This window comes from Onthophagus taurus, unplaced genomic scaffold (assembly GCF_036711975.1).
Source record: "Onthophagus taurus isolate NC unplaced genomic scaffold, IU_Otau_3.0 ScKx7SY_20, whole genome shotgun sequence".
Lineage (NCBI taxonomy): Eukaryota > Metazoa > Arthropoda > Insecta > Coleoptera > Scarabaeidae > Onthophagus > Onthophagus taurus.
The window spans coordinates 20,493-33,193 of NW_027248945.1; the positions used below are offsets into that span (position 1 = coordinate 20,493).

The window sequence follows — 12,701 nt, forward strand, 5'->3', positions numbered from 1 at the left end:
AGCACATACCTATAAATTGCCTCTTACAGAGAGATTCTCAGAGAGCACAAAGCAGTACGAGTACTGTTATTTTTTACGTCTCTTTGATGTTGTTGAACTCTTGATATGACTCTCTGACCAGTCATTTCAATGTAGGAAAAATGGCAGTGTAACAAACCGCCATTTTCAAGTGAAAGGGATTGTAGTATGAAAGTGATCTTTAGGAACTTTCGAAGTGGGTGTCGTTGAAGAATTTAATGGTGTTAGTTTTAAGGTTTTAAAAGGGTTAATTTTAAGCGTTGTACGTTCTTCTACGTTGTAAAGGATTAACGCGAAAAGGAATGGCACCTCAGGGCACACATTCTTTTCTGAGGAAGGGGGTGATGTAACAAACCGCCCTGTATATTAAATTGCGTTTTGTATAATTATTTTGCTTAAGTCAGCTTTATCGCCTGGTGGTTTGTGGTGGGTAATTTGCTAAAGAAATCGAATCCTCCTATCGAAATTGTGCCTTGAAGCCACCTCCTGAAGCGTCCGAATCCTGGTGGAAAAGCGTCGTCGTGGCGTAGAATAAGTAAGCATAATTAATTACTATTGTTCTCTTGAAACTCATAACCATCACTAGTATTTGTATCCATAATTAACGTTCCGTTATCCAAAATTTGTTCAATTAGTTTTTTTTTCTTCTTTAATATTTTAACTTAATTTTTTTGGTTGTTTTAATAATAATAATAGTTTATTGGCATAAAAGAATACTACAATATAAGTAATACATTAAAATAACTAAGTATAGTGTTTAAAATTCAATTTATAACTTCAAAATTAATACGTTTATTCATTTATTTATTTTAATTTTTGTTTGAGTGTCGAGTGGTGCGTGCGCAGAAATTTCAAAACGTGTAATGTAACTAGTTATGTCTTTCAATAAATTCTCTTTTGTGTCCAGCCTTCAAGTGTATCTGTTCTTCCTTGTGAAACGAGTTATTCTTTGTGTAAATTTAAACATTGATTAAAAGAGTAAGACTTAATTATAAACTTTAATTTTTTGTCGTTCACTATAAACTTTTTCGAGTTAACGTTAAATAATCTATTTTTATTTTTTTTTTTTAAACAAATTTTCTTGAACTGTTTTCGAACATTTTTTGGTCCTTCGAGCCGGATCAACTCGCGGATGTGCGTACGGTTTAACTTGCGGACATCTTTTTCGAGTTAGCGGCGATTCTGATTAATATTATAGATTATTTATAACTAATTTCTTTCGGTACGGAGTTAATTATTCTAGTTCGGATATTTTCTAACGAGACTTTATTTCTTCGCATTCAAGATGTCTACTGAAGAAAAAAAGAGAGACATAAACGCGCTTTTCGAGCAACAAAACGACTTTTTCGGTACAATTTCTCGCGTTATCTCCAGCAATCTTAAAAGTCGACTTGATCGACTAGAAGTCAGTTGGAATGAATTTTTTAATATTCATAAGAAATTAATCCCTTGTAAAGTCGAATATGCCGATACTATATACTTTTCGGACGATCAATTCGCGGTTTGTGAGGAAGCGTATTTGGACGCAAAGACTTTTCTTCTGGAATCTTTACGGTCCTTAAGGGGATCCTCCGCAGCATCTTCGGTTCGAAGCAGGCAATCGGTGGCACCTTCGGTTGAGAACTGTTCGAGTCCACAACCAATTCAACCAGCAGCTGTACCTTCGTATTCGCGTTCGAGACAACTGCCTCAAATTAAGCTTCCGGTTTTCGATGGTAGTTACAGTAACTGGCCACAGTTCCGTGATTTGTTTTTCTCAATGGTACATTCCAACGATGATATTTCCAACGTTGAGAAATTTCATTACCTAAAAATGTGCCTTATTAATGAACCCGCGCAATTACTTAAGAACTTATTAGTTACCAACGACAATTTTCAACGGGCGTGGACGTTATTGATAGAACGTTATGAAAATCGTCGCGTTATGGTAGACACACAATTAACGCTATTGTTGTCGGCGCGCTCTCTTAAAACTGAATCAGCTTCTGAGTTGAAGAAACTTCTCGGGGAAGTTAAAGAAGCATTGGGGGCATTGGAGTCGTTGGGATGTCCGATAAAGTATTGGGATAATATTTTGGTTTATTTGATTGTTCGCAAGCTCGATTCAGAAACGGCTAAAGATTGGGAAAAGTCCATTAGCAGTTATCGTGACCCTTCAACATTCGAGGAATTTGAGGAATTTCTTGTTCGTAGGATCTACACCCTTGAAGCGATCGAAAAGCTGCCTGGAAATAATAAAAGAGTTACGCAATCGTTTAATAAAAATTTTAATTTCAAATCTCACAACGCGTCAGTTCCAACTTCGGGATGTTCGGCTTGCGGAGCTGCTCATTACATTGCCAGTTGCCCAGAGTATTTAACACGGAATGCGTCTCAAAGAACAGATTTAATAATCTCACGGGGTCTCTGTTTTAATTGTTTGGGGCCACACTTGTTTAAAAAATGTCGAGTTTCTAAACGGTGTCGGTTCTGTAACAAGCCCCATCATTCCACCCTTCACGAAGCTCCTCCCGAGGCACGTATATTTAATAATAAAAACACCAATCCACAATCGAACTCTCCAGCGAAACAACTTCCTTCATCAAGCCATGTCGTGCATTCTCATCACCTTCAAACTTCGGTGCTCCTTGCCACGGCTTTAGTGCGGATCATCTCGCCCCGCGGAGATTCGTTAATAGTTCGCGCGTTGATTGACCAAGGTTCGGAGGTGTCTTTCGTCGGCGAAACATTAGTTCAACAGTTTCATCTTCAACGGCGTTCAGCGAACGTTCCTATAACCGGGATCGGGTCGAAGCGTACCTGCGTTACCAACGGCGTGGTATCGGTACGGTTGGTTTCGCGACTGAATCCGATCATTTCCTTCGAAGAGGAAACTTTAATTTTACCACAATTAACCTCTTATTTGCCTCAAAAGCGTTTTAAACACTTACCGATTGAAATGAGTGACCTGCCTTTAGCGGATCCAGAGTTTACCTCAGAAAGAAAAATCGACTTAATACTGGGAGTTCAGTTTTATTCAAAAATAATTCAAAACGGTGTATTAAAGAGCAAAGACGGTCTTTTAATTGCGCAGCAAACTGCCCTCGGTTGGGTTCTTTCCGGCGTGTTATCTGAACAACCTTCTAATCATTCGAGCTTTTATGGTTTTCAATGTTCCATCGACCGGGAATTCCTCGACGTGATGCAGCGCTTCTGGAAGCAAGAAGATGATACCGTCAATATTCCGCGTCTTTCATCTGACGAACGCGAGTGTGAAGAGCACTTTACACAAACTCATTCGCGAGATTCGAACGGTCGATTTTTAGTACGGTTACCTTTTCGGAAGTCGCCTAATGAGCTCGGAACTTCTTATTCGGTCGCTGTGGGTTCTTTCAACCGAATGGAGTTAAGGTTCGCGAAAAATGAACAGCTCAAGTTCGAATATAGTAAATTTATGAGCGAGTATCTTTCATTGGGACATATGCGGCATGTTTCTGGGAAATTAACTTTTCCGAACTATTATTTACCTCACCATGGAGTCGTTCGTGAAACCAGTTCGACCACGCGATTGCGGGTGGTTTTTAACGGGTCCCAACCAACGTCAACGGGAGTGTCACTAAACGATTGCCTTCATACGGGACCAAAACTCCAAAACGAATTAATAGACGTTTTAATGCGGTGGAGGCGCCACGCGGTAGCTTTTTCGTGCGATCTTGAGAAAATGTACCGCCAGATCAAGGTGCATGAGGATGATTTACCATTCCAGAGGATCGTGTGGCGGGAAGACTCTTCGCAAAAGCTTAAGAGCTACGAACTCACCACGGTTACGTACGGTCTTTCATGCGCGCCTTACTTGGCAATTCGTTGCCTTCGTCAACTCGCGAACGAACATCATTCTCGTCAACCTCTCGGCGCGGTGATACTTATCAAAGACACGTATGTTGACGACATTCTTTCCGGAGGGAATGATATTGATGAGGTGCAGGAGGTAATCTTCCAACTAAACCAAGTGTTAACGGCGGGCGGTTTTAACGCGCATAAGTGGAATTCGAACCGTTCGGAGGCTCTTACATTATTGTCTTCTGATCTCATCGCAGAAACGAGTACCCTAGACATTGATGATGGTCACTCTCCTCGCGAGCTCGGACTTCTCTGGAATAAAGTAGACGATCAATTTCTATTTAGTTTGAACTTTACGCGCGAAAATTCTGTAAAACTTACCAAACGTTCGGTATTATCATTTATTGCGCGGTTATTCGACCCTCTCGGGTGGTTGTCTCCGTTGATAATCACAGCGAAGATTTTCATGTAAGAATTGTGGACGCGCAAACTCGACTGGGATGAATCTTTACCAAACGACTTGGTTTCGAAGTGGACGTCGTTTCTTGACGATTTTCGCGGTATTCCAACTATTCGCGTACCGCGTTGGCTTGGGATGAACAGCGACGTCACTTCCATTGAATTGCATGGTTTCGCGGACGCTTCTAATAACGCGTTTGGAGCAGTCATTTACCTTCGTGTAACTAAACCCGGTAAAGTTGTAATTTCGTTAATTGGTTCTAAAACAAAAGTGGCGCCTTTAAAAAGTGTTACTATCCCGCGGCTCGAGTTATGCGCGGCTGTTCTTCTGGTGCGGTTGACGAAACGCGTTCTAAGTGTTTTAGACATCCAAGATGTTCCCGTCCATCTGTGGAGTGATTCGACGGTGGTCCTTTCATGGATATGCAGCCACCCAAGCAGATGGAAGGACTTCGTCCGTAATCGAATAATAGAAATCCAGGAATTACCCGAAGCTCAGTGGTCCTATGTTACGAGTCAAGACAACCCTGCTGACCTCGCTTCCAGAGGAGTTCCCGTACATCGACTCCAGCATGATTCGTTTTGGTGGTCAGGACCTTCGTGGTTGTCTCTACCTTCGTCCAACTGGCCTTCCGGTCGACCAGCAGCACCATCCGAGGCAAAACGAGAGCAACGTTCTAATCCAATTATTCATACAGCATCTGTCATGTATGGCTGGAACCTGAAACATCGATATTCAACGCTTAATAAGCTTCTTCGCGTCACAGCCTGGTGCTTTCGCATTTTCAACAGACTAAAATTTGATTCTGTTACAGAAGTTCTTTCACCAAAAGAAATTAACCATGCTCTTATGTTCTGGATACGAGAATGTCAAAAGTTTCATTTCGACGAAGAAGTCGGAACTCTGCAAGAAGGACGAGTGGTAAAGAATTCAAGTTCGTTGTACCGACTTACTCCATTCCTTGATGGTGAAGGATTTCTTAGAGTGACTGGTCGCCTTAGATTTGCTGCTCTGGATTGGGACGAGAAGCATCCGATTATATTGCCCAAAGAATCCAGATTAACAACATTAATAATAGACAATCACCATCGGGGCACATTGCACGGAGGGACCCAGCTAACCTTGTCGTCAATACGACGTCGTTTTTGGATTGTCGGTGGTCGCGTTCCGATCAGATCCTTCATCCAAAAATGTATGATCAGTGCTAAACAACGTACGGAGGCGAGCCAGCAACTTATGGGACAGTTGCCCCCTTCACGTGTCACACCATCCAGACCATTCACCAACACCGGAGTCGACTACGCTGGACCTTTTCAGCTTCGAACCTTCCGAGGGCGAAGCGGTAAGACTTATAAAGGGTACTTAGTATTGTTTATATGTTTAGCAACATCGGCCATTCACCTCGAAATAGCGACCGATTATTCAACATCGGGTTTCCTGGCAGCATATAGACGATTTTCCGGTCGTCGAGGTCTCTGTAAATATTTATACAGTGACTGCGGAACGAATCTGGTTGGCGCCGACCGCGAACTTCGGACAATGTTTTCAGCTGCTTCAAAGGAGTGGAAACACATTGCTGGAATCTTGAGCGACGACGGGACACAATGGAGGTTTAATCCTCCAGCTGCACCACATTTTGGCGGAAAATGGGAGGCTGGAGTACGATCCGTCAAAACACACCTTAAAAAAATTGTCGGAGCTACCCTGCTTACCTACGAGGAGTTCTACACTGTATTAGTTCAAATTGAGGCTGTTTTGAACTCTAGACCTCTTTGTGCAATCTCCGAGGATCCTAGCAATTATGACGTTCTTACACCAGCTCATTTCTTGATTGGTTCGGCTCTTAATATCGTTCCCGAGCCGTCCCTCTTAGACGAAAATGTATCTCGTCTCTCTCGCTGGCAAGCTCTTCGACGAATGGTAGAGGATTTCTGGAGAAAATGGGAAAGATTCTACCTTCAATCAATCCAGAACTCGACTAAATGGTTTGATAAACGAAACCTACCAGAGATTGGAAGTCTGGTACTCGTCAAGGATGAGCGACTCCCTCCAGCTAACTGGTTGATGGCACGAGTTCTTCAGCTTCACTCCGGTTCCGATGGCAATGTTAGGATTGCCACAATAAAGACGCCTACTACCACACTAATTCGTCCTATCGCTAAGTTATGTGTACTTCCCTGTTAAAGATTTTGTTTAATTCCCCACAACGAAGATATATGTTTATATCTATTTTCACTTACTTGCAATTTTGTTGTTTATTTCTCATTTTTGTCGACGGTACATGTTTTCACTTTTCAATTCTTATTTTGATACCGTAATTTTCGTTAACTCTCTGTTCAAATTCGATTCAATGCTTTGTTTAACTGTCAAATGAATTGTGTCCCTTTGCGTTTACTCTTTCGATTTCGGTAACCCTTTTTGTACACATTTTGTAAGTCCATGTGGACAGTTAGACGAAAGGTCGCGATTTATTTCTTATATAGAATTCTTTATTTTCATTTCACAAAGTTATCTGTTTTGACGTTACCGCTTTTCATATCGTTTTCTTTATTGCCGACATGCTCGGCAAGGCGGGCGGAATGTTTAAAATTCAATTTATAACTTCAAAATTAATACGTTTATTCATTTATTTATTTTAATTTTTGTTTGAGTGTCGAGTGGTGCGTGCGCAGAAATTTCAAAACGTGTAATGTAACTAGTTATGTCTTTCAATAAATTCTCTTTTGTGTCCAGCCTTCAAGTGTATCTGTTCTTCCTTGTGAAACGAGTTATTCTTTGTGTAAATTTAAACATTGATTAAAAGAGTAAGACTTAATTATAAACTTTAATTTTCTGTCGTTCACTATAAACTTTTTCGAGTTAACGTTAAATAATCTATTTTTATTTTTTTTTTTTAAACAAATTTTCTTGAACTGTTTTCGAACATATAGAGTTTGCCAAAGGGTATTTCCATCAGTAAGCCAAATTATGGCACCCTGGTGTTCCTGGAAATCCCATACACAGAAAAAAAGAAATATATAAAAAAAACAAAATAAAGTAATAACAAATCAAAATTAAATTCAACCTGAAACAATTATCGTGGCCGATAAGTAAAAAACGAAAAAAATATAAAAAATGAAGAGCCTAAACAAATAAAAATTAATAAATGTCCCTAACAAACTAAAAAGAAAATATATATATATATATATATACACTAATTCCAGTTGAAGGTAGAACGACGCGCTAGTCATTAAGCAATTTAAGACGCAGAGACTCTTTAAAAGTGCGAAACGATGGTTGAGCAAAAAGCAGACTGTACTTATTCAAAATACATGCCGCGTTATAACTAAAAGACCTCTTGAACAATTGGGTACGGTGACGAGGAATATCGATGAGGTCCTTACGCCGTACAAGGTGGTAGCTTACTTGACACAACTTTATAAAGAAAACAACCAAAATGTAACTGACGACGACTTGACATACTCAGCCACTTCAACTCCCCCAGCTTATACGATACTCTCTGACGTCGGCGTATACCAAATATAAAACGAATACAAGAATTGTGAACTACCTGAATACGTCGCGCATCATCGGTCAACAGGCAGTGGCCGTAAATTGTGTCACAGTATATAAAGTTGGATAAAATTACGATATTAATTAGACTCGCAAAGATTCTTTTTAATATCGGCGTTCAAGACTTGCCTATGAGCAAACAGCATTTTCAATTTTGCGTAAGCACGCCTGATCAGTTTATTTTTCTATTTTTTTTTTATATTTTATTTTTCTTAATTTGATTATTAATATTTTTTATATAAATTCCTGTTTCGTATTATTTCAATTTCAACACAAGGGCTACGATCCTCCCTCCTTTTACTCATTAACTTCTTAAACCGTTCGGCCAAGTACGTAACTTGCCTGGTGGCAGCATCTCAAAAATCTTCTATAATTTTTTCTCTCTTTCTGTAAGTACACGCTACCGTACTTCTTTCATTCTCCGTCCGCATAACGTTGGTGGCGGTGTTCCTTTTACCCCGTCCACGTTACATTGGCGGCAGCACCCGTTACATTGGTGGCGGCGGTCCCTTTCCGCCGCCTACATTACATTGGTGGCGGTGGTGTTCTTCCCCGTCTACATTACAGCAGGAGGAACAATCAATGTTGTAAACTACGTTAGACTTGACCTGTGTAGAAGTTGGGTCTTTCAAGTTAGAGAAGAAGTTATTAATTTTTAGGTGTGCTACTGCTAAGTAATCAGAGCGGAAATTCCCTAAACAAGGCTAACTCGACTAACTCAGGAGTAAGGTCCTCAATGTAAGTTATTTATATACAATACTTCAGCATAACCAAACACAGTACATAACTTATTTTAAAAAATTACAAACTAAATCTACATATATTTTGAAAAACATGTAAATGTAAACGATTATCTTTATCGAAGGAATCGAAGGGATGAATCGAATCCTAACCATTTAACGACCACTTTATTCTTTATTCTCTTTCACACTTTTTTAACAAGATATACATCAGGTGGGAGGAAAGAATAACAGAAGTTGGGAAGAAGAGAGGGAAGACTAGCAGATATAAAAGAATTAGCGAGGAACCGGAGGGAGTGGAAGAGGTGGATGGAGGAATAGGAAAAAGATTTATCCGACGCCATTAGGCATAAGGATCAGGAGAAGAAGAAGAACTTCAAATTCATGAAAACTCCTTTAATAGGTTGTCCATTCATATCTTCTAATAAATAAGAAATTGAATTCGTAATTTGTATTAAGTAACAGAGCTCCAATCATAGTTACTGGTGAATAGACTGTTTTTTATGAGACCTTTTTATTTGATTAGAACTCTTTAAATAAAGGGCTCTCATTAAAGAAGAGATCTGTTTAATACCTATAAATTGATATACGCGATTCGCTAATTTCAGCCATGTATGAGCCCGGAAAAAGGGTGGAGTGCTGTCGTCGTAAGGATACAAACAAACAAAATTATGTGTTCAAGAAATACATTTATTAGTATTTTCATTTATATGTTCGTATTGAATTAGCATTGTGCCAATGTGGCAAGGGCGAAAATTACAATAAATAAGCGTAACATCACTACATCGATAAGTTTTGTTAAAAATAATGTTTACACCTTTCCTCAACTACTTTTAGTGATATCAAATAAAATCAAGTTTCGGATAATCACCACTTCAACTTGATAGCAATATGATGAATAAAATTTTATTAAATGCGAATTTCGTTAACTCTGACGATATTAACAGAAACAAGTACTAAACATTATTAAAAATTAATGGTGTATTTTAAATAGAATGCGACTAACTATGTATTTTCTTTTAATACAATAAAAATTCTTGTGTTATAGCACAGTATATATAACAGACAGTACTCTCACTCAGTGGCGGCACGTTTGATGTGGAGAATTGATTTTCAATTACCTCGAAGCCATTATGCTGGCATAAAACACAACAGGTCCGCATTAAAAACATTTAAAACGGCGAAAATATTAAATTAAAAAAGTTATTCGCAATTAAATTTCTGAACTGATAAAAACATTAGTTATTGAGTTATATACTATATAACTAATAACGTCATTATTTATAATGTTTGATATTTTATTTTAATCTTTACACTTATCGTTACGGCTCTGCACAAAAACAAACCTCACAGACACACTATCGATTAGCAAGATTTAAACCAGCGTAATGAGGGCTGCGCATGTCTTCCCGCTAAACCGACTGTCTGTTATATATATACTGTGGTTATAGTATTCATAATTAGTTTAACTTTGCCTTCTATAAACATATTATAGAAGATTGCGGCTCCGTTATTTCGATAAGGTTTTATTCTGCGTGAGTAAAGCTCTATAAGGAAATATACCCTTCAATACCCTAAAAGCTTTCTAATGATGATGTGCCTAGTAAAAGATAATTTACTGTCTATAACAAGATTTAAATTAATATAATTTCTGCAACACCAACTTATTTTGGCTATCAACATTTATAAATACTGGTCGCTCCGTAGCACATTTACGCTACGATTTACAAAGCGATGACCAGATAACCTGATAACATTTTCTTTTAAACTTAACTTATCTTACTGCAATATCTGATTTTGTTTTTAAGACATGATTTTTTTATTCTCATTGTTTTGAATGATCGTTCAAATAAGCAGAGTTGAAATCAAAAAAATGCAACTGTTGAGGGTTTTCGTTGTTACCTTTCGGCAATTAAACAACGTTTATATAAATAACAGGAAATATTCACATCTTAAATTATTATTTATTATTAATCAAGTAAACGTTAAATCAATACAAAATGGAATTTAAAAGTGAATGGTGGATTACAACACAACAAAGAGATTTATAGAAATTAAGAAATAATTTCAGGCACACTAAAACTAGATTAAATTTGCTTTAAAATCAATTTTGTCTCATTGCAATATCTCACAGACGTGATTTCTCTCCCGTTTTCTTCTAGCGCATAAGGTTGGTAGCATTGTCTCTCTCCAGGAATTTTATTGATTTTTATACGCTCCAATCGTACGCTCGTACAATCTGACAATGAGTGACGCGCTACTGAATTCGCGGCCTGTAATTTCTAACTTTATTATTTTTTTTTGGAAAAACTAAGCCTCAGAATCAAAAATTAAAAAATATGGGGTCAATCAATTTTAAAAAACTTTCGAATGAGCCAATAAAAAAAAATACTTAACGGCCCTATTGTCTTGTATTGGTATTGTAATATAATAAGTACCGGATAAGTCCCATCGGTTGTGGTATTGGTTTTTTTGATGCCTAAATTTTAAGAGAGAATCCCCAAATTCGATATGTACTTGGCCAGGTGGTGATCATGTTAAATAAATTTTTTATTACACGGTTTCCGAATAATTTGCAATAATGTTTAAAAGACCAAATTTATGGTTTTATTTTTTAACGATTCTTATACGATAATATATACGATAATAACTTATTCTTATTGGATCGTGAAAAAGATGGCGTGCTGTCGAAGCGTGTTTGGTCGTCGCTCCCATTCAAACTGTTATTTTATACAGTTACTGCAAGTGAACTTAGCCGAAATTGTGTAAACTTTTATCGTGAAGTGAATAATATCGTCTTGTTCGCGATCAGTATTTCGAAAGTCTTGAGGTGATAAGTTTTACTTTTAGTTTATTTTCGTGATCTCGCCATTTCTTGGAGTCCGATAAAAACTAGTTTTCGGGTATACATCACATACAGCTTCGAGGTCAATGTCCCAAAGCATCAATCCAGCCACAGAACAGATATACATATAGAAGAAGCACCAACTACATGTTAAAATCAGAGCAACACATTTTACCCCCACTTTTGCATGGCACAACTAGGCTCGAAATTTGAACTGGTCAACTCTATTATTACTTTTTTTATTTAAAAAAATCAGAAATAAAACACAAATTTAAAAGTGAACTGCTTTTTTATTGATAGTAAGAGCAAATATAACAAAAATATACGTATTTTCAATAAAAATAATAATTTTAACAAGCTTTTAAAGTTGCATACAAACTATTTTTTAGATTCAAATTTGTTTTAAAGACAAAAATATATGAAAATGATTAAAAAAAGTTTACAATAAACGTATATTAATTTAAACATAAAAATTTACTCTTATACAGAAAACAATTTTATAAAATAAATTTTCATTTAAAAATTTTTTTAAATTCAAACTGTTGTAAAGGAAAATGTGTCTATTGTTGCGAACCAAGGGGTTCTTACTGGGAAGAAGAAGAGGATTTGCAAGTTAAACCAAAAGCTTCCTTGACGAACTTCTTTTATTTCATGTTTTTCCGTTGGGAACAACTTACATTCTGTTTTACAATTTGAAAACAAGTGGACAATCACGTACGACTAGGCGATATCGTATTACCGCTCGTCAGCGTAAAAAATAGAAAATGAAATGAAATTAATTAAAAAATAAATTGGTCGGTTTATAACACCTTCCCCCTATTTAAGAAATTTGTAGCTGGGATTGCTGCAAATTTCAGGTTCCTGATTTCCAATGTCTTTACTTACACTAGCGTAAATCGTTTCAGAGTGAGGCTGTTTATTTTGATCTATATTGTTACGTTTCCTTTTTAAATAAGACAAATACCCAATGAACATAAAGATAGCTAAAACTATTAAAATCACTGTGGTATAATTAACAGCATAATTATGAATATCGTGTTTCGTCAAGGATTTTTCCGTTTTACGTAAAATGTGTAAACTAGCACTAAACTTGTCTAGATTTTCTAAATTATAAGTAACTAAGGTATTGTTTAGGTCTGGTATTTTGTCAAACTGTAAAGTTTCGTTGAAAAGTAAATTTTTTAAATTTATTTTCGGTATAAAAGATAAATTAAAGAAGTTGATATCAATTTCGCCGAAAGAATTTAACAGAACTGAACTAGTAGAT

General features: G+C 37.2%; 2 protein-coding genes and 1 long non-coding RNA gene across 3 annotated transcripts; all 3 read left to right on the forward strand.

Moving 5' to 3' along the window:
• Positions 1–1,303: 1,303 nt before the first annotated feature.
• On the forward strand, positions 1,304–4,309 carry LOC111416212 (uncharacterized). Its single transcript, XM_023048178.2, has one exon. The coding sequence runs from the start codon at positions 1,304–1,306 to the stop codon at positions 4,307–4,309; it is 3,006 nt and encodes a 1,001-aa protein (XP_022903946.2).
• A 123-nt stretch (positions 4,310–4,432) lies between these two features.
• LOC139432511 (uncharacterized) lies at positions 4,433–6,481 on the forward strand. Its single transcript, XM_071201200.1, has one exon. It carries the CDS (start codon positions 4,433–4,435, stop codon positions 6,479–6,481), a length of 2,049 nt encoding a protein of 682 aa, XP_071057301.1.
• A 1,848-nt stretch (positions 6,482–8,329) lies between these two features.
• LOC139432508 (uncharacterized) lies at positions 8,330–9,372 on the forward strand. Its single transcript, XR_011642282.1, has 2 exons — positions 8,330–8,587; positions 8,793–9,372. It is a non-coding gene; the product is annotated as an uncharacterized lncRNA (long non-coding RNA).
• The last annotated feature ends 3,329 nt before the right edge of the window (positions 9,373–12,701 follow it).